The 26,549-nt window shown below is 38.0% G+C and overlaps 2 protein-coding genes across 2 annotated transcripts in view; one reads left to right on the forward strand and one right to left on the reverse strand.

Annotated features, from left to right (window-relative positions):
• Positions 1-9,996, reverse strand: part of rtn1a (reticulon 1a) — a 31,091-nt gene extending 21,095 nt beyond the window's left edge. The window contains exons 1-2 of the mRNA XM_084092314.1: positions 9,467-9,996; positions 422-1,222 (exon numbers count right to left, since the gene is read on the reverse strand). Of these exons, the coding sequence (XP_083948440.1) occupies positions 422-1,222; positions 9,467-9,653 (988 nt within the window). The 5' untranslated portion in view covers positions 9,654-9,996. The remainder of the gene's footprint in view (positions 1-421; positions 1,223-9,466) is intronic.
• A 1,427-nt stretch (positions 9,997-11,423) lies between these two features.
• The window catches only part of lrrc9 (leucine rich repeat containing 9), an 18,262-nt gene continuing 3,136 nt past the window's right edge, over positions 11,424-26,549 (forward strand). Inside the window, exons 1-27 of the mRNA XM_084093733.1 lie at positions 11,424-11,482; positions 11,684-11,902; positions 12,130-12,270; positions 12,350-12,413; positions 12,544-12,614; positions 15,502-15,684; positions 15,784-15,939; positions 16,094-16,257; positions 16,347-16,478; positions 16,559-16,738; positions 17,456-17,573; positions 17,687-17,822; positions 18,554-18,697; positions 18,786-18,910; positions 19,008-19,211; positions 19,368-19,487; positions 19,844-20,035; positions 20,666-20,791; positions 20,869-21,009; positions 21,372-21,549; positions 21,707-21,927; positions 22,095-22,217; positions 22,631-22,761; positions 22,869-22,977; positions 23,122-23,258; positions 23,886-24,022; positions 24,300-24,517. Of these exons, the coding sequence (XP_083949859.1) occupies positions 11,426-11,482; positions 11,684-11,902; positions 12,130-12,270; positions 12,350-12,413; positions 12,544-12,614; positions 15,502-15,684; positions 15,784-15,939; positions 16,094-16,257; positions 16,347-16,478; positions 16,559-16,738; positions 17,456-17,573; positions 17,687-17,822; positions 18,554-18,697; positions 18,786-18,910; positions 19,008-19,211; positions 19,368-19,487; positions 19,844-20,035; positions 20,666-20,791; positions 20,869-21,009; positions 21,372-21,549; positions 21,707-21,927; positions 22,095-22,217; positions 22,631-22,761; positions 22,869-22,977; positions 23,122-23,258; positions 23,886-24,022; positions 24,300-24,517 (3,927 nt within the window). The 5' untranslated portion in view covers positions 11,424-11,425. The remainder of the gene's footprint in view (positions 11,483-11,683; positions 11,903-12,129; positions 12,271-12,349; positions 12,414-12,543; positions 12,615-15,501; positions 15,685-15,783; positions 15,940-16,093; positions 16,258-16,346; positions 16,479-16,558; positions 16,739-17,455; positions 17,574-17,686; positions 17,823-18,553; positions 18,698-18,785; positions 18,911-19,007; positions 19,212-19,367; positions 19,488-19,843; positions 20,036-20,665; positions 20,792-20,868; positions 21,010-21,371; positions 21,550-21,706; positions 21,928-22,094; positions 22,218-22,630; positions 22,762-22,868; positions 22,978-23,121; positions 23,259-23,885; positions 24,023-24,299; positions 24,518-26,549) is intronic.

Consider the following 26,549-nt stretch of genomic DNA (forward strand, 5'->3'; position numbering starts at 1 on the left):
CTTTACAGACACTCTGAAGGGAGAGTGGGATGCTTTCAGAGCTATATTGCTATTGCTAGCCTCTACGAAATTGCCTACCTTCCCTACCCTACCCTACCCAAGTGTTGCACCTTTTCTTCAATTGGGATGAACTTTTGATTTTTGGTTGCACCTCCTATTCAGTTGATTGACCATCTCTTATTACATTTTTTCGTATATACTGCCCATAACTACCTTCAAATTCAAACTACCTGATAACTAGGCTTAACTTAACTTTGCTTTTCTAGTTAAAAATTGGTTACATGAATTCAGTTAATTCTGCATCATGTCTACATCCGGTTTGCTACCCCTATTTAAATTCACTTAAATTACAGAAATGGATTTAAAATAAAGAGCATTCTCAATTCAATTCAATTCTCAATCACAAGTGGGAGGGATCTACCTGTAGGGGAGTGGTTAGGGGAGTGGTTAGCTGACGAGGCTGCGCTGTCGTCTTCTGGTTCTGACAGTGTTACAGTGGGAAGACCCTGCTGACCAAAACTGAGCACGCTCTCTCTCTCGAACATGCCCCCTTGTGGAGACACTCTCACTGGCTGGATCGTAGCAGAGTGGGATTCTGTTGTCACGGTGATCTTTACAGGACTGGCACTCTGTGGCGTTTCCATCCTACGGTATGATCGGAAATCTGCCATCTCTTCGTCCGAAGGATCCTCCACGTATGGAAACGCATGCTGCCCGCCGGCCGATCCCTGACTGTTCTTCACCTTTGTTTCTTCAGATCCAAGAGGGCTCTTCTCCAAATAGTGACCCAGATCGAAGGGGTCATGGCTGGATTCCTTACTTTCCTTTTCATGAATCTTAGACTTTAAGTCCTGGATGTCATCTTCGTCTTCGTCATCATCATCTTCGTCATCTCCGTAGCCAGACATTGGAGGCTGCTGCTTGTTTTTGGCTTTGCCCACACTACCAAAATCACAGAGATCATCCCCCATGTCCATGTAGCTGTAATGGTCAGTCTTGTGTGAGCCCTGCAGGGTTGTCTGGTGGTCTGAGGGGTCACCCGGGGTCATGCCGATTCCAGAGTCGGTTCCAGTAGGAGCAGGTGGAGAACGGTTGCCCTCAGAGGAGAAGAGAGAGGCACCATCATTAAAAGGATTGGAGGAGGACTTTGAGGACAGAAGAGAGGTGTACAGATCACCCTCTCCTGGTGATGACTTCATAAACATGTCAGACAGAGAGTCATCTAGAGAAAGAGAGAGACAACAAATGTTATTAGTAATGGAAATCCATATCTGTCTGGATTGAAATTATTTTTCAATTATGTTTGTTTCCATTATTGGTTCAAGAATGAGTGCATTTTTCTGCTGATGCACACAAAACACTATATTAATATACTAATGCCCGGTTTAACAGACAAGGCTTAAGCCTAGTCACAGACTAAAATGCATGTTTGAGCTGTTTTAACTTATCTTAAATATCTTAAAATATGTCAGTGCCATTGTTTTGTCTCAAGATGCACAACAGTTATGTTTTTTTTTCTAAGGCACGTTTAAAAAAGCTACTTAAACGTCCTAATTGAACTAAGGCCTAAGCCTAGCTTAATCTAAGCTCTGTCTGTGAAACCGTGTGTTTGGAGACTTAGAGTGTGTTTAGAGATCAGTGCAACTGTAGGATGTTTGTTCGTATGATAATATGCATTCAAAGATACAAATTCAGAACAGAGTTTTGTTGTAGTAAACACATATTCAGACCCAAAATATTTTCCAGGGAAAAAATTATATGACCAATGACCATACTTTAGTTCCTTTCAAAATACAGCAGTAAATGATAATCAATATATATAATCAACTTGCCAGAAAAAAAATGTGGTTTCAAGATAATATTATATGTTAAGTTTTAAGATAATCGTTACGGACAATGATGGAGAGACTCAAGAAGAGACATAGAACAGTACTTTTCTGAATGGTTAGTTGATGAATTTATGTTGCTGATGTGGAGTTAACTATCTTCAAGTCTTTAATTAGCATATTCTGTCATGATAATCTATAAAATCACTTGTGTGGGAACTGTTGTAAGATGCCTTCAGAGTGACATGCTATTGCATTTGTGCTTCATACTGTATTGCATGTGAAAAGACCGATGCGACAGCTTGAGCAGACTCACAAATGTGCTCTACTACAACAACTCTTCGTCTTCTCAACATGGACTGCGTGTTCCCGGGGGCGGGGATTATGTAAATTTTAGGGTTAGTGATGTCACTAACCCGGGAGGAATGTCGTGTAGTCCCTACCAGCCGTTTGTTGCAGTCCTTAAAAAATGATTTCTTTAAAAGCAAATATCTTCCTTTGCTTTGAACTTTGAGCGTTACTTTGCAGATGTTGTTTATACTCAAACAGCAACATTACTAACTAACTAAAGTTAGAAAAGTTAAATCAATCAACCACCCCTTTAAAGCACATAGACGCACATAAAGCCCCTCAGTTTTGCCTATACAGACACAGTAGACTCAGCCATGTTCAGGGGTTAGAGGTTTACTACATTTAGATATGTAGATACTCATGGAGTTTTAGACAATTTGTGCATCTGCACTCAAAAATAGAAAAAACAAAAAAAGACAATAGACCAAGACACAGCCCTACACAAAGATATTAGGCAAAGGAGAGAGCTGAAAAAGAATCTATGCAGAGAATCAACATGAAAGTTGATTCTTTTTCCTGTAAATCTGATTCCCACTGGACTGAGAGAAAGAGCAGGAAGTTTGAACATGTAGTGACATTCAGACTGGTGAACCCCACACAACCCTCTGAGACACAGCTGTAAACATCTGCTCTCTCTGTGAAATCAGCCGACTCTTAAGAGGATTAATGAAAATTGACGATGAACCCTGTGACTGTTAAATCTACAATAACAAGTACATCAGCCCATCACCCTGCGCTAAAATTACAGTAGGAAATAACATCATAATGGACCCAAGGCAGACCACAGTTTGAAGAAGGTAATGATGAGATTTCAAAACCTAGCAAGATATCTTGCTGTCTAAAGCCTATATTAGATGAAAAACTTAAATTAAAGCTAAATAGAAATTTTACAGTATGTGTCAGAATACACATCTCAACATACATTTATTTTCAATATTTCTTTTGCTTCATCTGCTAATTTTGATTTATTTATTTTTTACACTGAATCTTGCCTTCTCCATTTTTGTTTGTGTGTTAAATGTGTTAATATCAGACACATTGACAATGTGAGTGTCTTGCCAACACATGACAGCAGAAAAACAGAATGAGATAAATGGAGGACCTGCTCTCTCTTTTAACAGAATGCAAGAGTGATTGCCCGTATTTCAGCACCTTTGATTTTGGAAATATTTTCCTTATTCATTTTAGCCACAGATATTAGAAAAATTCTTCAATACTGAGTTCTAAGCAACAGACCAAAACAACCACACAATCTTTCGAAGTGACAAAGACAAATTTTGTTTTATGGGTGTGGCTGAATTCAGTATAGCATACTAAATTTACGAATTTAATGGGAGCTCTGTCATATTTACATGCATTCTGTCACCGTAAACTAGCCTGTCAATCATTTTCTCACAATTAACATGATCCACATTTCATTTAATTTCATTTCCTACTGTATTGGAGAGAAAATAAGTAGCACGATGATCTGCCAGTTGTGGGTCTTTCATGCAGGGATCTATCCTCATATTTTTGCATAATGATGCATTTAAAAGTTAATGGCCAAACGGATCTTTATAAAAGTTCATATTGTTGTTGCAGATGAAATATTACACAGATAACATGAAATAAATATTTTTTTATCAGGTTAAATGTTTGAGTACCTCTCTACTTAACCATCAGTCGCCCACATTCACCATTTTAATAGTTCTTTAACACTTTTTATTCATGTTTGTAGTTTTGAACTGAATCCTCCTCCAAAGCGCAATAGGTTGTGGACAATATTAGCCGTTAGTGTGTAAGGATCCACACTTCAAAAATAGTAGACCATCTGGGGATTTTTGCATACTCTTTTCAACATACTATGCTTTGAGACTTATTCTAATCTCACATACTATTTAAAATGGATACTACACACACACATTGGGACGCAGGGTCAATTATGTCATTAGCAGTGCTTGCAGGGAGTAGGCCACTGCTGAGCTTTTTTGGCAGGACTCGCATTTCCATGGTAACAGCGACTTATCTGATTGGTGGAGAATTATGGGTAGTTACTAGCAATGAAAGGGACAGTTTACCTAAAAATAAAAAAATCTGTCATCATTTACTCAACCTCAAGTCATTCCAAACCTGTATGACTTTCTTTCTTCTGGAATAGAAGATATTGTAAAAAAGAAAATGTCTCAGTGTAGTTGTCAATACAGAGAAAGTAATCTTCTGGACTGAATAAAGTACAGGCTTGGATTTTGAAATGACATGAAGCTGAGTAAACAACAGAATTTTTCTATAAACAATTAATATGGCACAGCTCCAGAATACTTAGTTGAGCTTATTAAGCCTTATAATTCAAAAGTAAGGCTTAGATCCTCAAATAAGCTCCTGTTAACTATTCCCCAATTGAAGGGTGATCGTGCTTTCGCTGTCACTGGTCCAAGATTATGGAATAAACTGCCCTTCGTTGTTAGATCTTCCCCAACTTTAAATATCTTTAAGTACCATCTACTCTAAAGTCATACACCTGTTCTCTCTCACATTTTACTTCATTATTTTAATGGGTGTTGTATTGGTTGTTGTTCTGTTGTCATTTTTTGTTGTATTTACTTTATATATATATTATTTGCATTGTACAGCAGTTTGGAGTTACTGTGTAGCCTGGAAGGTGCTTTATAAATAAATAAATACAAATACAAAAAATTAAATTCATTAAAAATGAAGCTGAAATCACATTGACTTTTGTGCCACCATTTACCAACCTCAAAATTCTAGGTAGGTCTGTCTTGAAAGGTTTATAAAAATCAATTTCTCGATGGAGAAATGGTGTCGCGCTCTATTCGAGTGGTCCTTGTATGCTGACCGCCTTTGGCTGAAAGTGACAGAAGGAATGCTCTTTTCACATTCACCCTGCACTGTTTGTTGATCTCGCTCGGTCTCTCTCTCATGCCCGAGTGACTCTGTGAATGCAGACAGACAGTACACTCCAGCATTCCTCCTCGTTTAGGCCTTTTCCCTCAGCATATTAGACAGGCAGACAGAGAGAAAGAGAGAGAGAGCGACAACTAGGGGGAGAGAGACCGTCAGAAGTGGATTACGCTGGACATATTGACATGTGTGAGTGATGTTACTGATGGTGCAATCAGAGTTATGGGATTTGTGTTGTGTTGAGCAGCTCACCATGTAGACAGATCTTTTTCCAGCTTTTTTAAAGAGCTGTAAGCTCACTGACTTGGCTACTGTAAAAAGACTGAGCTATGTCTCGCTCTCACTCAGCCTATAAATAGACCTCCCTCTGTTTGTTTAAAAAGGGAGAATGCTAAAGACAGAGCCAACTACAGCCCAAACCAACATGAAAGACAGGAAGAGAGAGAGAGAGAGAGAGAGAGAGAGAGAGAGAGAGAGAAAAAGAGAGAGCGAGAGAGAGAGAGGGAGAGGGAGGGAAGAAACAAGAACCTCACCATAGCCAGAGTGTGAAAGAGGGAAAGAGAGAGAAAGAGTCTTTGTGTGAGTGCATTTGAATGCCTTCAAGAGAATATGCGTAATTGGGCTTGCGTCCATGAGAGGAGGAAAGACTTTGTCTGCATTTTCCCAGGTTCTCTTAAAGTCATTAACAAACATTCTTCCAGTAATGTTAATCAAATGTTTCTTCATAGTTATCTGGTCTTAATGAAGTCCTCAAAACGTTAGCACGAAAACGTTATTTGTACATCGTTCATGAAACATTTTAGTTCATATAACGTTTTTTAAACATTACTTTTTCATTTTTGTTTTCAAACAAGAAAAAACATGGGACATTTTGAACGTTCTGAGGACATAATGTTTCCATAACTTAACAGGAACAATCTCAAAATGTTCTTTGAACATATTTTTGTCAGCTGGGTAAGGGTTTGTGTATGCGCGAGTGTGTGTGTGTGTGTTAAAGCTAACCATGCAGTGCATGGGGGAAGCTGAGGGATTTCAGGCCCCAGCTCATGAATATTTGAGCATGTGAGAGAAACAGTGTACGCATAGGCGTATGTGTGTGTATGTGCATGCCCAGTTTCCCCCAGAGGTGTAAAGTCCAGGTTCAGAAAGTAAAAGTCCTCCTCAGTATTGTGTTCCAATCACCTGGAAATCACCAATCACAACTAATTAGCACAGTTTTTCAGCCAGGAGATAGAACTAATTAGTGAAATCAGGGAGGAATAAACATATGGCAGGACTTTTACTTTCTGACCCCTGGACCTCTGGTTCCCCATAGCTAATAATAGCACTCTGAGCCATAATGGCGGCTCAATCAAACTCTTAATGGACCGAAGAGCACCTGCAGAAGCAGAAACTGACAATTAGCAACAAGAAAAAGCAGTGAAAAGCTTTGATGGCTTTCTATGAATGTTTGAAAGCATGTGTGAGAGTGTATTTCACTGTATGTACTTTACTGCTATGTGCGTGATAGGCTTCGCTCTGAGAGGGTTTCTATAGATACGTTGCTACTTTATCTGTCACATTGATCCAGAGAAACACTAAAAGCACATTTAACACTGCAGCATGAGGCACAATTAAAGTACCACTACGAGTGCTTGGATGCCTGTCTCCGAACCTGCAATCATGTACCCTCCCTTCTTGATATGGTAGTTCTGTGTTTTATTGTTGTCCAGTATTAAATCCACATCATTGTCTGAGGTTTAGGACGCCAGACCACCTTATCTTAATAAACTCACTGTCATTATTTGTTACAGTCAGTGAGGGTTTAGTTTTAGCAGCTCAGAAATACGCAGAAAAAGAGAAAAAAATCCAGCTTTACAATGCAGGATAATACTTTCTCGATTAAATGTTGTTCATAGCAACAGCTACATAGGTTGAAACAACATGTTTAGGCCAATAACGCAACCTTTAAGCTAAACGTGTCCATAAATGTTGACATCCTGAACAAATCTGTAGCCAGAACTAAACTTTCTTCCATTTCTCTTTGGCATATTCAATCATGGCGAATTCGGAAAGGAAATGACGCATTACGGAATCCCTAAAGGGACATGATGAAGGGGAAAAAATATGAAATGGGAGGAAAATATATATATTTCAATGGTTTTGCGTTCTCTCGCAATTATATAGTTGGGTAATTATATTGTATATAATTTGCGGGCAACACGGAGTTATTGAAATCGCTTTTGAATGCGCGCTCGCTTTTTACTTTCACTTTCCAATTTGCAATCACGCGCACTCTGTGTATAGGGAGTGGCGGTACTGAGCGCACATTTTACAAGACATTTGTCAATGGATCTGTTGCACACCAAATCATCTGACATCGTCCTTTCAGTCATCTCTCCTTACTCTCTTCGTGTGATAAGTGAAATCTGTACTGTAATGTAACCGACTACCACAGCAAGTCTAACTTCTAACCCCCTTTTAGGGGCTCCGTAGAATGCACGATTCATTTTCCATGCCTTTCCGAATTCGGATTTAGGCTTCAGACACATCCCTACTGCACTTTATGCATTAGCACTGGCCAATATGGTGGTCATGTTAAGACTTTTATGCAGCAACCTTTTATTACCGATGCCTTTGAAGAAATGTGCAGTGCAAAGTAATCTATTCAGCAGGCAAAACTGTCATATAACATGGGTTTATCGAGACAAAATGAGTAGGGTAGAGTGGGGAAAAAAATTACTCACCCTCAAGTTGTTCCAAACCTGTATGAATTTCTTTGTTCTGCTGAACACAAAGGAAGATATTTTGAAGACTATGGGTAGCCAAACAGTTGATGGACCCCATTGACCTCCATAGTATGGAAACAAAATACTATGGAAGTCAATGGGGTCCATCAACTGTTTGGTTTCCAACATTTTTTTTAAATATCTTCTTTTGTGTTCAACAGAAAAAAAGAAACTCATACAGGTTTTGAACAACTTAAGAGTGAGTAAAGGATGACAGAATTTTCATTTTTGGTTGAACTATCCCTTTAAGGACTGTGTCATTTTTTTCTGTGAAACAAGTTAAATGTGTCTAGATTAGTTATCATAGGGTTCAGTGACAATGACATAAATTACAAACCAAGTATGAAAAATGTCCAGAGTTTTCATGTTATTAGATTTTTAACAAGGGTGGGGTAAAATGACCCCACTCTGCCAAAGCAATTTGCTTTATACATTTACAGCTAAATCAAAGTACAAGCAGTTCTAGCTTAAAATTAAAAAGACAAGCCAAAATAAATATAAATCTGAATATTAATGACCATGCTGAAAATCATTATAAGAGCCTATTTTAAAAATATAGTTAGCTGATGCTAACTGGCTCGCTAACTAGCTAGCTGATGCTAACTTGAGGTATTTTTGGCTGGTCATGTGATCTCAACATGCTGCCCCATGAGGTGGCTCCATGCAAAATAGATTAGGCTACTGATGTAACTGGAGCCGTCATTTGAGTGCATATCATGTTCAAGTAGTCTACTACTCATTTATTTCTCTGTAAGACTTTTTAATGGAAAGAAACTACTAAGTGCACTTTAAGGCCAGACTCAACAAACCAGACATAATGTAGGCTAACTGACCAGAATACAGAATAAAATACTAATATTAAATTGAATTCAAATGTGTTTTTCAAAAGTTTGATGCACAAGGTTGAATCAGCAGGTATGACAACACACTCTCATGGCAATTCGAAGCTAACTATTATATCTTAAGGTTAATTCGTATGAATTCTTAAGATCTTCAAGCTTACGTTTCTTGTAATAATTCATACGAAATCACCAGCTTGTAAATGAGTTACATTCGGGTTGGGTCAGACTGTGTTGTCAGTACTTCATATTGAAATAAGTTTTTATAGTCCTGCTGAGCTCGAGGTCTATTAGAGGGGTGGACAAAGCCCAATTATTGAGCCATAGCATAGGCTACCCTGCGATTTAGACAGGCTGAGGAGAAAAAGGGCAGTGAGACAGGATGAGAACAAAGACAAAGAAATGATGATTACATTATTGTGGCTTTATGAACACGCATCATCCTCATTCTGAGAGTTCTTTCATCATCATTGCGCAATTCTAAAAACCATTAGAGAGCAGCATAAGAATGTTTTTGTTTGTTTTATTGTGTGTGTCGTTTGTTTGATCATGTTGTTTGAACTACCACAGTTGCCTAGAGCACACACAGCGAGTCTGTGTACGCAGAGACATCCAGGCGCTGTCACACCCATGGCCTGGCCTGTCTCTCTCTCTCTTCATCTCCAATTCATCATCATCGTCGTCGTCTTCATCTGCTTCTTCTTTTCTTTTCTACCCGGCACTACAAAATGCGGGTGTCGCCGCTAAACCACACAAAGCGAAATTATACAAAGCCCAAATTTACCTGTAGATGCAGTTTCCATGGCAACGCCGCTTCCTTCAAAGGGATGGAATTGTTGCTTGGGCGCGAGCAAATCGTCCCGCATCTCGTCGAAGCGGGGCCCTGCGCTCCCAAACATTCCGTTCTTCTCCTCCTCCTCCTCGAACCATTTCCCATCCAAACCCGGCCCCTCGCTCGAATTGGCGGACATGCTTGCAAGTTATCTCACGCAGAGAGTTTGTTCCGAAGCGAGAACGATTCTGTGAGATCGCAGAAGGGATTGAAAGATGTGACGCTAAATATGGCCGATCCTGACCGATGCTTCCCGTCTCGCAGCAGCGGAGCCAGTGGGCTTGATGTGTTTGGTTCAGTGTCTCGGAGCTGACGTCACTGTATCTGTGCGGCTCGCGGTTGGCACGGATTTAGGACGGAGAACGAAAGCGACATTCCGGTTAGAGGACAGTCCGTGTGCGCGCGCCTCCACACCAAGGGCGTGGTTCATGCTACACATAAGACGCACGCAACATTTAAGCTTTTTAAATGGACGTCAACGCAATGACAAAGAATTCATTCAGCTATTCATAAAATTATTAATAAACATGACATTTTTCCTGGTTATTGTTGCTGAAATGAGTTTTCCTAAAAAAATGTGTTCTTAATTATGTTGATTAGCCATTAGCTAATTTATTTATTAATTTCTTTATTTATTTGTTTATTTATTTTGCATTGAACGGACAAAATTGGTTTGAATGAAATTGATTTTGAATGAATTCTAGGAAGACATCCTAAAGAACAAATGTATTTTATATGGGAAAAAATGGTCCCCTTTTATTTATTTTCTTCGGAATTGTAATGATTAGTTTGCCTTTTATATAATATGCTAGGCTACTCGAGTGACGAGGTGACGAGTCTTACGCATAGATATGGCTCTGAGGATTTGGGGTGGGAGAGATGAGAGATTTATTTTTATTTTATTTTTTTTGGTAAAGACTGTAGATTGGTATTAGGATGCTATTTATTTTCCTTCTTTGCTATTGAGATTTTATTTTTGCATAACTAATTTGTAAAGTGTAATTACAAAGGATTTAATTTAGTGAAATTCCAAATAAAATTTGAAACACGGATTAATTCATCACCATACCACAAGAAGCGTCGCATTTAAACCTCGTTCCAAAAATGGCCCTGCAACGCTTTCTCATTTGATGTAGTTTTACTGTCATAGTTGGCTAAAACAGAGAGTATTCCACAGTGAGCCGGTTGTACAGGGTTATACCGTGTGAATGAACGGGTGGATGATCCGGTGTTTTAGCACCGTCTGCTGGAGGACAGCCATATGGAGGACAGCAACATATTCATATTCCAGCAGGGCTTCCTTAGCACCGGCGAGCCACGCTTCCTTAGCAACGGCCTGATGTAAACATTGCAGTGACCAACATAAAAAGAAAAATCACTACAAGTGCGGCTCGATACTGGAGAGTTGATATGTCCTCACTGTTGAAAGGTATGTTTACAATTGACCGGCATCATGCAGCTGTTAAACTTTATGGTGGAAAGAGGGTTAACCGATCTGTTGGATTTGTAGTTCTAAATCATGGAGTGTGAAGGAATTTGACTTGGTCATTTCATCTGCCGGTCCCTGTCTGGACTAGTAAGTTATACAGCCGGACATACGCAAACAGGTGAGGATTTTCTAGTATGAATATGCATTTATACCATTAGTAAAAATTAATAAATAAATAAGAATGTCTATTTTTGTGTGAGATATTGTGCGAGAATTTTTATTTTCATAATATAGCCTATAATTAAAAGGTTTTTGCAACATTGTAGGCGTTTGAAACTGTATCAACTTCGCACTCTTCAAATAGAACTGCAGATTCGTTTTGTCATACTGTTTAATAAATACAATTTTAGTAATGTTCAATAAAGAATTACTGAGTATATTTTTACATTTGTTGAATGAAAAATACTGTTTTTAAGGAGATCATGACACAGAATGAAAAGCAGAGTCTAACTGGAGATGAAGACATTATAAAAGAGCTGGTGAGTTGTATTTTTTATTAAGTATGATGCTTAATTTACTTGCATTTAGTAGGTTGTCTAAAGTTTGATTAATCAATATTAGCTTCTACTGTAGGAACTTCATGTGCAATTCGCTCTCAAGGTTTTGTTTTCTAATCTAAGCCACATGTGCTGGCCTGCGCTGAGGTTTTATCCGGGTTTGTTCTCTGTTTATTTCCTCAGTGTGTGTCTAATGGACTCTGCCATGAGAGGGTCTGTCAGGAGGGGAGTGGTGAAACGGTTCTGGAGATGTTTTTCTCTGGGTTCCCGCGCATGGTGGGACTCTCTCTCTTCCCCAGACTGTCCAGACTCACTATTGTCGGCCAAAGCATCAGCTCAATCCAGGACCTGGAGTTTTGTCCACTCCTCAGAGAATTATGGGTAGTGGAGTGCAAACTCACTGTAAGTTACTGAAAATATTTGGAATATTGTAATAATATTTCTGGAAATGTTTTATGGTGTGTCATTTGGATTTCAGTGTGATCACAAAATGTTTTTTGGCTTTTTATGCAATTTTGTCAACATGGTTAATTTCATACTATGCTTTATTTGCTTGATTTACTCTAATTAATATGAAAATGAGCAAATACGTTTAATTTGACTTATCTGTTATTGTTTGTGTGTTGTAGGAAATCTCAGGCCTACATAACTGTGTGCATCTGCTGAAGTTATTTCTGTATGACAACAACATCAAGCAGATCACAAATCTAGAGATGTTGGTTGACCTTCGTGTTCTGTGGCTTAATAAAAACCAGATCTCTGACATACAGGTAGCCTATGTTTATGTTTGGAGATACTGTAAATAGAATTTCAAAGTATAATATTTGTGTTTTACACCTTGATTTAAAGGGACTGAATTCACTTGTAAACCTTGAGGAGTTGAATCTTGCTGATAATGCTATTGAGACTCTTGGTAGGTTCATTGTAAAACACCACATTTTGGCAATTGTAGCATTTCATTTTAGTACTATAATAGTAGAATACACTTAGACATTCAAAATCTGTTGCTGAATACTCTAATATTTAAATTTTTTATCTCTGAGGTCATAGCCTGGATCCTAACATCAATCTCCAAAATCTTAACCTCTCAGGGAACAAAATCAGTTCCTTCAAGGTATGAGAAATATAACATTATTCAACCTTTTTAGTGAATTCAGCCATTTTAATGAACTGTATCATAATCAATTGTATTTGTTAACCTTTGCTACTCATGCAACCCTACTATTATTGCTCATACTTACATTTTTATTATCCTTAACCCTAAAGGTGCGGTCGCATGTTCTGTTGCTTGGCAAAATCATTTCAATATGAATAAGATTGGGAGTTTCCAGATTTCGCTCATGTTCAGATTCCCCACGAAGATTCACCATGCTAACCAACAGAAAGCTGCTTGGTTACATGAAAGTGACTTTATGAATCGCTTGATGGATGCAAGTGATGCATCCTCTCATAGGATAATGAACATGCAGTCTCATCAATAATAATGAGACATCGATGTACTATGGTACAAGAAAACATCACATCCTGTGACATTGACAAGAAGACGAATTTAAACCCAGAAGATGAAAATAGATGATGAAAGAAGATGAAAAAAAAAGCTTACAATTATCTAGTTTTCTCCTACAATTAAAATGAATGGATAGTCACATTGTCTTCTTTGATGTTAAACACATTACTCTATTAAAATCTCAGAAAATGTAGTTTAGTGTTTCACGGTTAATCATAAACTTTGGTTTTGCTGCAAATATTAATGATACCTATGATCATGTGGCTTGCTGAGGAGAAGTGTATCTATTATCTTTCCAAGAAATCCAACTTATGACTTTTCCATGGTTTACAATAAAATAGGCAATAAATCCAACAGCACACATTCTGGCAGCGAGTTTTCCATGGGCAAGTACCACTCACACTTTCTGTAATAAGTTTTCTCTTATCAGGTTTTTGAATGCTCTTTGTGTAGAGCCCATTTTGTGGTTTTTGTTTGTTTGTGTTGGAGATTACAGAGTAATAATTTCCTCCAGGCCTTCGCACCGTTATTACTACAGGCCTGCAGGCCATTATTGCATCCTCCCTCTCCTGCTCACTATAGATCTGATTACTGTTATTTCTGTGCATACTCCTTACTTTCTCATCTACCCTTGAAAGGCCTGATCATTTCAGGAATGACAAGATTCAAGCTTTTGCTTTTCAGTTCACATCATTATTGTAATGTGACATCTCTGCCCAAGCAGTTTTCATCTGTCTCTCCTTTACGAGAGGGAAAAGAGGCACTTTTTCAATAACATATAAATAATTTGGTTTTCAAATGGTGTGGAGTCTGAACGGGGTGTGCATCTCTAAATGGGAGCCTTTGTTTTTTTTTGTGCGAGTCGTGATTGAAAGCTTCTCTGTATGTCTGACGGTTCTTCACAGCTCTTTCTGTCTAACACACACAGAATCATGACACAAGCCGAAAAGTGTTTGTATGGTGCTTTTTGTGCCGTTCATCTGTGGGTTCATTGTTCAGGTGAACTGTCTTCAGGCTCATTTGAGGCTTTTTTCTCTAATGGGAAACTAATGCACTTCCATTTAATGTCCAACATGAAGCAAAATGTTTAATTTGTGTAGGCGAAAGTTGTTTCCTAATTTTTCAGAAATATTAATAACAAAATAAGAATAACAAACAGCATTTATACATTCATGCAAAATATGATGCTACAGTGTTTTGGGTGGTTGCCAGTTACAAAGATATTCTGAAGGATATTTAGGACATTGCTATACGGATTGCTAAGGTGTTCGGGTGGTTGCTAGATGGTTTCTTACTTGCCCAAGTCAAAAAAGGCGTTCTGGTCCCTAAATACAGCTCAGGTCTCTCCTTCCAGGATCAACAAAGATGTTGATACATGTTGTACACGTTCACCATAAGGTTCTAGGGTTTTTTCAGCTTATTTATCATCCACCAGGTAAAAATCACAAGTTGGATCACACTTAAAGATATCATTTACGCCCATAGTGTAAACAAATATACCTTAATAGTAATATAGTAATAGTAATAATAGTAATGCTTAAAGGGTTAGTTCACCCAAAAATGAAAACTCTGTCAGTAATTACTCACCCTCATGTTGTTCCAACCCCGTAAGACCTTCGTTCATCTTCGGAACACAAATTAAGATATTTTTTATTAAATCTGAGAGCTGGATCACTCCTCCATAGGCTTCTAAAGACGTTATATCTTGCTGGCCCAGAAAATGCATTAAAGACATCGTTAATATAGTCCAAGTGACTACAGTGGCTCAATCTTAAGTTTATAAAGCGACGAGAATACTTTTTGTGCGCAAAAAAACCCCAAAATAACGACTTTACTCCACTATTCATTTCCTTCTCTCTGGGCCTCGAGTTTTTTCACGTAGTGTTTTAGCGCAGCGCATCTGTGTTGTACGTCACACGCATCACACACATGACCAGCGTCGGCCAATAGTGAGCCTACGTGGTGACGTGCAACACCGACGCACTGCGCTAAAACACTACGTGAAAAAACTCGAGGCCCAGAGAGAAGGAAATGAATAGTGGAATAAAGTCGTTATTTTTGTGTGTGTTTTTGCGCACAAAAAGTATTCTCGTCGCTTTATAAACTTAAGATTGAGCCACTGTAGTCACTTGGACTATATTAACGATGTCTTTAATGCATTTTCTGGGACAGCAAGTTATAACGTCTTTAGAAGCCTATGGAGGAGTGATCCAGCTCTCAGATTTAATCAAAAATATCTTAATTTGTGTTCCAAAGATGAACGAAGGTCTTACGGGGTTGGAACAACATGAGGGTGAGTAATTACTGACAGAATTTTCATTTTTGGGTGAACTAACCCTTTAACAACTAAACATAAGTAAAAAATATATGGTTTACTCACTTATTGTAGAATGTCAGTTGTTAATTTACAAAAATATTTTTTATTAATAGTCCTGATCCCTGAAAGAAACACATATAGTATGTGAAATTTGTACAATTATTGTTTTCCTTATAGGAACTGACCCATCTGTCTCGGCTGCAACGACTGAGACACCTGAGTCTGAAGGACCCTCAGTCTATTCCAAACCCGCTGTGTCTGCTCTATAATTACTACATACATGTCATATATCACATGCCACACCTGCAGTGCCTGGACACCTATGACATATCCAGTAAACATCTCAAAGACTTTGCAGAGGTAAGAGAATGTGTATTTTATGCATCTGAAAATGTATCTTTTTTTGTTTCGGGTTGACCAAAGAGATGAGAATTATGGGAACGTGTGATTGTGCATCAGTCTACAGTCATGAAGAAAATTATGTATTACACCATGCGGGTACGTTATGCACAAAGACAGTTTGATGATCTCAAAGCCAAGCTCAGGCAGCAGAGGAGAGACCAGATACAACTACCAGAGGAGAGAATACGAGTGCTAGCACGCATGCTCAGAAATGTGAGTATATACAGTATGCAGACAGGGGCTGAACACTATTTTTTTTTTCCTAAATTAAGACATCCTCAAATCCATATTCAACTTCTGGGCACAAATTTGTCCCCAAACTATAGCTGAGTATTTGCGCTAAATGACACTTACCCTCTTTGAGCAGCTAGAGTGTGAGCTGTGCCTTGTTCAGTGTGCTGGGAAGAGGTCAGAAGAACCTGAAGACTTGACCTCTGACCTTCATCATGACCATAGTCACGAGCAGAGACTGCAGCACAAGCTGGATGCTCTTAAAGACCGACTGAAATTCTGGGAAGGGCGTTTGGAGGAGTGAGTGTGCATCTTTCTACAAGTATGATTACTGTGTGCATGATTATTTTTAGGTTTTGCATTGTCTGTGTTTTGTTTTGTTTTCTCAGGATAGTGTCATGTCACCAGCGTGATGTAGCTGTGGCCTCAGATAGAAAGGAGATGATGATGCACTTCCTGCTGTTGGAGCTGGAAACCGTGGGGAACATTCGCTTTGAGGAAGGAAACAGCAGCGAACCTTGGTACTGTATACAAGATCTGTTGTATAAATACACAGCATGCAGGATTACTGATCTGTACTGTTTTCTGCTTCCTCTCTCAGGTTCACGTCCTGTTACGATCTTTTGCTATCTCGTTTCTGTGTGTGGGATTATAAACCTCAGCACATCACTGGCATTAAGATCAATCAAATTATCCGTATTCATAACCGTGCCCTGCGGCAACGCTTCCAGGACAAAGTGCAGTCTCTGCTTTGCAGACAGGAATCTTCACCCTTCTCACAGTGAGTCAGTCAGATGCTAGTCTTACAGATTTACTTTTTAGAATTTAATGTCTCCTCCACTTTGTATCTTATCTTGGCCAAAAACACCCACTTAGATTGGAAGAGGCAGTCTGACTTACATGTAAAACTCCCAGACTCCCAGAGGTTTAGATTAGTCAGATTAGAACTTTGTCCTATGCCATTTTTTAGTTCAGTATGCATCAATAATAAATGTGTACAGCTGTCACAAAATCCATCAAGAACATGTGCAGGTCACGTATAGATATTTGGCCCAAATATTTTTAGGGCCATTGAGATTTTTTGCATTGTCACATTGTTTTTATCAAAATCACATGGTTGTTATCACAATTAAGCACAGCCCATTTTCATGTAATAATTTGTCCCTAATTTTCAGAATGAATATAAAAAAAATCAATTTATATATATATATATATATATATATATATATATATATATATATATATATATATATATATATACACACACATGTGTATGATTTATTATTTTTTTATTATCCTAAAATGTTGTCTTACTTTTACATTCATGAATAAAAAAACCCGAATAATCCATATTCATATTGAATTTTAATTTCATGAGATATGATTCACAATGTCTGTGGAAGAGATTATCTGTATTTATCATTTGTACATATTATTATCTGTACATATCATTATTTAGCATTATCTGAGTTATCATTTGTGTATGTGTGTGTGACAGGAACTATAAATGCAGCATGGAGTATCTGTTCTACGTGCCCGATCCAGAACATTCCTGTGAAAGTGACGAGATACTACAAATCCCAGAAAATGGTTTTAAAACTGCTGATGCATATAAGGTGCAAAACCCATAAAGCTCAGTGAGAAGTGGTTATGAGTTTCTGATGTTTGTATTGTTTTTAAATGCGCCCACCCATCACCTTGAACATGGATGTGTGTGTCTTGCCTTCAGGCATTAGGCAGAGAGAGCGCCGTCCCTCTCTCTAACAGTGTGAGTGTGTCTGATCGACTGAGAATGACATTCATGCAGAGGAAGAGCTGCTCAACATCGGAAAGAAGCCCTGCAGACCCTCTTCCCTACAGACATGGTCTGGATTCACTTACAACCACTCATTTCTGCACTACCAGTGGCACCAAACAATAATACAAAAATAATGACCATATCCCTTATTTGGACAAGCAGGTTGCTCTTGTCCCAAACACAATCCAGTCAGGCCAATGAAAAAAAATTCTAGTGGCACAAAAGTTATACAATACAATTAATTTATAATTCAATAGTAAATTATATACACTATAAAAATATATTTTTTAAATGTTTTCTAAAGAAGTCTCTTCTGCCTCAAATATTATTACAATTTAAAATAACTGTTTTCTATTTTAATATATTTTAAAATGTAATGGATTCCTGTGTTGGCAAAGCTGAATTTCCAGCATCATTACTCCAGTCTTCAGAAATCATTCTAATATGCTGGTTTGGTGCTCAATAAACATTTCTTATTATTATCAATGCTGAAAACAGTTGTTCAGCTTAATATTTTTGTGGAAACCATGATACTTGGTTCTTTTATTCTTTGAGGAATATAAACCTCAAAAAGAACAGCATTTGATGAAACTGATATCTTTTGTAACACTATAAACTGATCAGTTTAACATGTTAACATAACATGTTCTTGCAGAAAAAATTATTAATTCCTGTAAAAAAAAATCGTACTGACCCCAAACATTTCAACGGTCGGTAGTGTACATGCATGATGAATAACTCAATAATATCACTGATATTTAAATGTGTTTGCTTTTGTGCATGTTTATATGTTTGTAGGTCAGTTGATCATTTCTAAAGTGTTCCTGGGCCGCAGTGCTGCAGTGAAGGAGGGTCTCCCAGTAGATTGCGATCATTACCCCAGAGCAAACTCTGTCTATCTCAGTATCAGCTCTAAACAGCAAAAGCAAAATGCACAAACAGGTGAGTTGGAGTGTGTGTACCTGTCAGAGAAAAGTGTCTTCAGGGCAGCGATGATCAAAGCAGCAATGTGTGTGTTTTTGTTCATCAGACGTGCTGTGTCCCTCCAGCCTGCCAGACAGCTGCGACTGTAGACAGCAGCAGAGACTGTGGTACATTTTTGACCGTGAATTGGTAATGCCAGAGTACCTTGTGGACTTTGAATACGTATCACAGGTATATGTGTTACAGTGACACGACATCCACCATTATGTTCTTCAGAATGCATTATTCAGTAATCAAACCATCTTTATATTATGGCATCTTTCTCTAGGACACAACCCAGCCCTCTATAGACTCCCAATCCAGTTCTGATACATCCTCCGCTGATGCTCCATCTGTGTCCCGTGCTGAGCTGGACCTGGATGAGGAGGCATTAAATATGGAACCCATCCTGAAGCCAAATCCTAAAATGCTCAGCCTAGAAGAGAAATCTATACTGAGAGTGGCCAGAGCAAACATCCTCAGTCAGATCACAGTGAGATTTACAATACCTAACACACATAAACCCATGTGTTTGTAGCATGAGTAGGTCAGTTAGTGAAGTCTATCATAAGACTTCATTCAATGACCAGTGGTGGTTCCTGACAGTTTAGTCATTTTTTTGACTTATTTTTTTGTTTTTGACATACAGGTGCTGAATCTTCATGGCAACAGTCTGAATAAACTGCCTGAGATTTCCCGACTCACGGCTCTGAAGCACCTGACCCTTAGCTTCAACGAGTTCACTCATCTGAACGATATTTCACACATGGTGATGAGATCATCCTATTAATTTATAAGCTTTTTCTAAACATGACTTTATCACTAAACCAAGCAGAATGATCAACTGAAATTGATGGCAAATCTTCCGCCCTCATGCGAAATTCCTTATAGCTTGGATTTCTATTGAAATGACTGAATTTCTCCTGCAAAAATATGCCAAACAATGGTAAATGTGACCATACCTTAAGCCATATTTTTTAATCACCTGTCATAAAAAAACAACCTCTTTTCATGTTATAACCAATGAAATCAATAATATTAAGTGCTATTTTTCTCTCTCATAGAATATGAAGCAAAGAGAGTTTTGACTTTCATTGTCCCTCTGCCTTTCTCTCAATCCTTTAGCCAAATCTGGAGTTTCTGGATGTTAGTTTTAACCATATTTCCTCTCTGGAGGGACTGCGTGGACTTGGTCGGCTCATAGAACTGGATCTTCGCTGGAATCTGTTGACCCGAGTCAGAGATGACATGAACGTTTTGCGTAACCACGCCCCGGCCCTGCTTCGACTGGACACACGGCACAATCCTTGGCACAGGGTATAAGTCACTTTACATGAGTGATCTTCATATTAGACAGTGAAGCATCAAGATCAAATGAAGATTGACCAAGGCTATAAATACACTACCGTTAAAAAAAAAAAAATTCATCAAAATTAATACTTTTATTCAGCACGGATGTATTAAACTGATCAAAAGTGACAGTAAAGACATTCATAATGTTACAAAAGATTTCTATTTCAGATGCTGTTAACTGCTGTTAGTTTGAGCTTTCTATTCATCAAAGAATCCTGAAAAAAATCATCACAGTTTCCACAAAAATTATAATAAAAAATGTTTCTTGAGCACCAAATCAGCATATTAGATTTCTGAAGGATCATGTGACACAGAAGACTGAAGTAATGGCTCACAGGAATAAACTACATTTAAAAATATGTTAAAATAGAGTAGTTATTTTACCTTTTAACCATATTTCACAATATTATTGTTCATTCTGCAGCCTTGGTGAGCATAATAGACATCTTTCAAAAACATAAAAACATTTGAATGGGATACACACCCACAATTCACCATTGTAATCACCAACCAAGTTGGTCCTGCTGACATGGTATGAATATTTAATTTATGTTTTACATTTAAATGTGAATATAAATCACTTATGTGTTGCAGAATGAGTGTGTGCGTATGGTGGTTCTCGGCCGGCTAAAGACTCTCACTCATTTGGATGATGTTTTAGTGACGGAGGAAGAAGCGGCTACTGCTGTACAAGTGCTTGCCCGATCTAGAATCAACCAAGTATGTATATACTGGACATTATACTTAATGTTAAAATCTGTGTCCACATTTGTTCTGGAACGTGTGTGTGTGAGCAGGCATCTCTGATGACCCACTCTCGGACTGACAGTGAACGTCCCCGCAGTCTGAGTTTGCTCTCTACAGCACACCTGCTCACACAGATCAACCCGTCTCCATGGAAACTCTCGCAAGAGCTTGAGTCAGGCTGGACCTCCAAAGTATGACATATAAACTCAGATTCTCTCATCCTCTCTCTCACATACACACTTTTAAAAGGGTTAATTCAACCAAAACTGAAATTCTGTCACATTTACCCACCCACATATCATTCCAAACCCTGTACGACTTTGTTCAATTCACTACTTTTGTGTTTTTTTTTCTTCCTTTTTTAATTTTTGGTGCTAAAAAGCCCCACTTCCCATTTATTTCCATTATGTAAAAAATTAGCACTCTAGACATCTTACTTTTTGTTCAGCAGAAGAAAGAAAGTCATATGGGTTCAAGATGACATGAGGGTGAGTAAATGATGACAGAATTTTTGGGCGAACCATCACTTTAACTTTTTGCCCTTTGGCATCAGATCACAGCGCTGAATCTTGATGGTCAGCGGTTGACCCGGATCAGTAATTTAGACCGGCTGGTGAATCTACGCTGGGCTTCTTTTGACAATAATGAATTAACCCGAATTGAGGGATTGGAACACTGCCTACTACTGGAGGAACTTTCCCTTAACAACAACAGTATCAGTAGACTTGAAGGTACTGCTCTCTCTCTCTCTCTCTCTCTCTGTCTTTTACTGTATAATTTTTGTATATAATACCAGGGACAAAGCTGTGTAATATAACCTTAATTACTTCACCATACTCTTTTTTTCTTTTTTTTTCTGTGTTCATAGCTGCTCTTGTGTGTTTGCAGGTTTGTCTGCAATGCATCGTCTGACACGTCTGAGCATTAACTGCAACCACCTACAGTGTTTAGACGGGGATGTGTTAGACCGGCTACCCAACCTTCACTTCCTGTCTGTTGAGAACAACATCATCTCTTCTCTAAATGGACTCCAAAGGTCACGATCCTTATTCGAGCTGTATGTCGGCAACAATGACATCAGCACCACCCGAGACATATACCACTTAAAGGTCAGGAGATTTGAATATCATTTTGTGCAATTAATGAATTTTTCAAAGCCTTCATTCAAAACACCTGGTGATGAGAATCTATCAACAGTGTGATGTGCTGTAGGTGGGGGAATGCTGAAGGGAATAGAGTGAAAGTGTGGTGGTGATGCAATGTCTGTTTCTTTCAGGCACTGTCTAGTTTAATTATTCTGGATCTGTACGGGAATCCCCTAGTGAGCAAACTGGAGAACTACCGGATATACATGGTTTTCCATCTGCCATCACTCAAAGCCCTGGATGGAGTAGCCGTGGTAAATATATATGATGCTTCTGTATGTATAGAGTTTGTTTTCATAAGTATGTACACTTTAAATGCTTTAAAGGAACAGTTCACTCCAAAAAAAAGAACATTCTGTCATCATTTACTGTCAACCATCTCATCTTAGTCCAAACTCATGTGATTTTCTAAATGAAACATTTTGCAGAATGTCTGAGCTGCTCTTTTCCATACAATGAAAGTTAAAAGGGACAGAGACTGATATGAGCAATGACATTTATTTGAGCAAAAATACAATAAAACAGTAACATTGTGTAATATTACTACAATTAATACATTTATAGTGTAATTTATTCCTGTGATGGCAAAGCTGAATTTTGAATATTGACCCCAAACTTTTAAGCGGTAGTGTAAGTTTTTTAAATGCAAACGTGTCCGTCTGTGTAGGAAACGTGTGAATCAGAAACTGCTAAAGACGTGTTTGAAGGGCGACTCAATGCAGATATGGTGGCCGAGAAGCTGGGCCATACTAACTACAGGGAACTGTCAGAGCTCAACCTGCAGTCCAGCTCAGTCAGGTTCACTTCAACTCTCACTATAATGCTTCAGTCAGAATTACACCAACATAACAAAACTTAAATGGATTTTTTGGGTTCACTCTTTTCTGTTTTTCTGTGTGTTTTAGGATGGTGGATCTCATTCCCGCTGATTTGTTCATTAATTTACGCAGTATTAATCTAGACAGCAATAACCTCACCTCATTCAGCGGTCTGATCTTCCTGCCCAACATTAAGGTATGTTTGTGTTTAGGACAGAGATTACTACACTTATGTCTGTCTTCATCTAGTATAGTATAATAACATTATATACTAACAGACACTGTGCATCTATGTACATATACATGCATGTTGATATGTTTGTGTATGTGGTCTCTGCAGGTGTTATCTCTGAACTATAACCACATTGAGTCAATTCTGCCACGTCAAAAAGTTCAGAGTTACATGAGCAACAAGCAGATTCTCCATCATAAAGTCAGTTCCAGTGGATATGGGCAGCAGAACAGCAGGCCCAGCAGGTACACACACACAACATCACTCCATCGTAATCCATTAGGGTTATATACAGTAGTTTCTTGTCTAACCACTAGAGAGCGTCACAATTACATTTAATAAAAGATTCTCAGACAGCAGTGAAACGTGTAGCTAAATTCATCCAGTCTCATTCATGCTGTCTTTCTGTGAGAGAAACGATCTATAACAGCACGCGAGTACCCAATGAAGTTACTTTCAAGGCGTCTTGCGCTTGAATGGCTTAAATCACTTGAATGTTCAAACTGATAAGTCTTAAAAACATGTGAAAATTGTAAACTTTCTTGAAGCAATACTGGCCCAATCTTTCAGATAGGTGATTATAGTTTTAGGGTGGGTTGAGATGACAAACAGTAATGGTAACAGTAACCAAGCAAAACTAAAAACGGTCTAGAACCACCCCTGATTGTATCAATTTTTGTCTTTTGGAAGCTGCATTCAATATCCATTTGACACAAAAATCTGAGGGGACACGGTAATGGGCCTCTGACTACATACCATATTGATGCAGTGTGTAGCTGCTGTACTTTTCTCAACAACACACACTTCTACACTAAGTTTTCTCACTTCCTTTTGAAATGTCTCACTCCTTTCTTCCTTCTCTGTGTCTGTAGGGAGGGATTAACTGGTGATAATCTGGAGCCTCTGATGTCCAGTTTAGAGGTTTTGCATTTAGGTCATAATGGCATATCCAACCTGATCAATCTTCAGATCAGCCGACTGACTAACCTCAGAGCACTGTTCCTACAAGGTATCTGTCTATCTATCTGTCTGTCTGTCTGTCTATCTATCTGTCTGTCTGTCTGTCTGTCTGTCTGTATAAACTGACAAAGTAAAGACTGTAAAGTTAAAATAGAAATGTTAAATTGTGATAATATTTCACAATATACCGTTTTACTGTGTTTTTTTATCAAATAAATGCAGCCTTGGTAAGCATAGGAGACTTAATATTACCGTCTCCAAACTTCGGAACGGTAGGGTATGTGTATTCTTTATATCTATGTATGAATCTTCTCTCTTTCTCTAAGGGAATGATATCAGTCAGGTGGATGGATTGGATGGTTTGCGAAGACTACGTGAGTTGGTTCTGGATCGAAATCGAATTAAATCTTTGAGTGAGAACTCATTCAGTGAACAGGGAGTTCTGCTGGATTTGCACCTGGCAGAGAATCGCATTCGTGAACTGAACCACCTGCACCCTCTCAAAGGGCTCCGGAGGCTGTTCTTAGACATGAACAAAATACAGGTACACAATAAACATCTTCTCAAAATACACAATAAACATTTACATAATATACATGTACACAAAAAACATCTTCTCACAATGCACAATAAACACGTATATAATACAGATACACAATAAACCACAAAGTTACAGCTGTGACTGTAATACTCCACAAATGACAAAAACTGTGACTTCTTGTGTGAAACAGACCATATTTTCATTATATGCTGGAAAAAGCTGGAAACTATCCCTTTTGTTTATAATTTCACCATTTGTAAAAACCGTCCTAACCACCAAAAGTCATGGCATATTTCTAGATAAAATAAATACAAATGGTTTAGTTGACATTCATTAGTTAGACAGGAATCTCTGTCAGATATAGTTAATCTTAAGATAGGTATAATGTATTGCATAAGCAGGATATATTTAAGTATTGTAGATCTGTGTTACACATAATTTCATTAGTAGCTTATGTAGTAGCCTATCTACCAAGAAACGTAGGAACACTGCTACTCTCAACCCTACTGAGAATGTGTGTGTAGGTTTGAGTGCTTATTATTCACCTCTCCATTCCCATCTATCTGTATGTGTGTGGCTGCAGTTTTACTGTAATTACTAAATTACAGTAATTCAGCCACTTAGTGTGTTTGTATTAGTGCTGTTAGGCCCTGCGAGAGCTCTGCCTTTCGCCTGCCCCTGAATATAGAGTAATTACAGACAGCCATTATTACTGCACCAGCACAGCAGCCCAAGGGGACAATTAAGCAGTATTTACATTGATTGAAGGTCAGAGGTGTGTGTAGGTTTGTTTGTGTGTGTTCTTGAGACTCACTGATCTTTTATTCACCTCCCCATTTCTTTATCTCTGACATGGCATGTTAACAAAAATCTTTAATTTGATGTTGCTTGCGTCCTGCCCATTTCCTAAATCCATTGTTCAGTCTCCTCTTTATATGATTAACATGACAAAAACTAAAACTTTTTAAATATTTTAGATAAAATAAAATAATTAAATAAAATAATTTTAATAGACAAACATTCATGGGTGACAAAAGGAAAATGAAGGATGCAGGATAAATTAAGGATAAATCAGTTTAATTTAGAATGAACAACTAATACAAATATCAAGTGGTGTAACCATCAAGTAAAAGGTCATTTAAAAAAAAGCACACACATTGAATACATGAGTGTATGTGTCTTAATCACTTCTTACGAAATGTTTTCAGACATATTTTTCAAAATTGACTAATATATTTAATTTAATATCACTTTTTTTTTACAAATATGATGAGTATCATGGTAGTTTCTTTCCGTAGGTCATTTTGACATTTTCTGAAGTCCAGCTGAAATATATATGTATATACACAATTTATTACATATAAAAATTGGTTTGGGTCGGTATGATCTTCGAATGTTTTTTTTTTTTTTGTGTGTGTGTGTGTGTGTGCAATTTTTGGCATTACAGGGATTATTCAAAACGAATAAATAGCAAAGAACAAAGGGAAGAAGCACATCACAAGTCAAACATACAAGTGAAACACATTAAACCTCTGCCTGAATCCTTTATTTGTTATCCTTGACTTGGAAGTCTATTCATATACATGTCAAACTCTGAAGGTAAAGGATAAATTACAGAATACATAACAATCAACATTTTTTTTTTTTACAACCAACCCAACTTTATCTCTACCCCTTCCAAGCTAAATTTTGAATTCCCAAGGTTAGTATATGCTTTGCCTATCACATGTTTTTGCAGAGGACAAAACTGATGAATAAAGTTCTACACGCTTTAATAATAATAATCCACAGGAAAATGGTTCAAACAATGGCACTAAACACAAATGTGACCAGACCTCAAACAGAGGAAAAGGAGGAACTTAAGCACAAGCCGAATGAATGAAATAATAATAAACACCTGTGCTGATTAAATTAATTATAATGACGACAAAAGTGTGGCGGGAAACTGAACAAAGGAACACATGTGACTGAAAATAACTAATTAAAAGTCCATGAAAACAGAAACTAACTGAACATAATTGTGACCCCGCCTCTA

Source organism: Abramis brama (assembly GCF_963993115.1).
Source record: "Abramis brama genome assembly, chromosome: 19".
Classification (NCBI taxonomy): Eukaryota; Metazoa; Chordata; class Actinopteri; order Cypriniformes; family Leuciscidae; genus Abramis; species Abramis brama.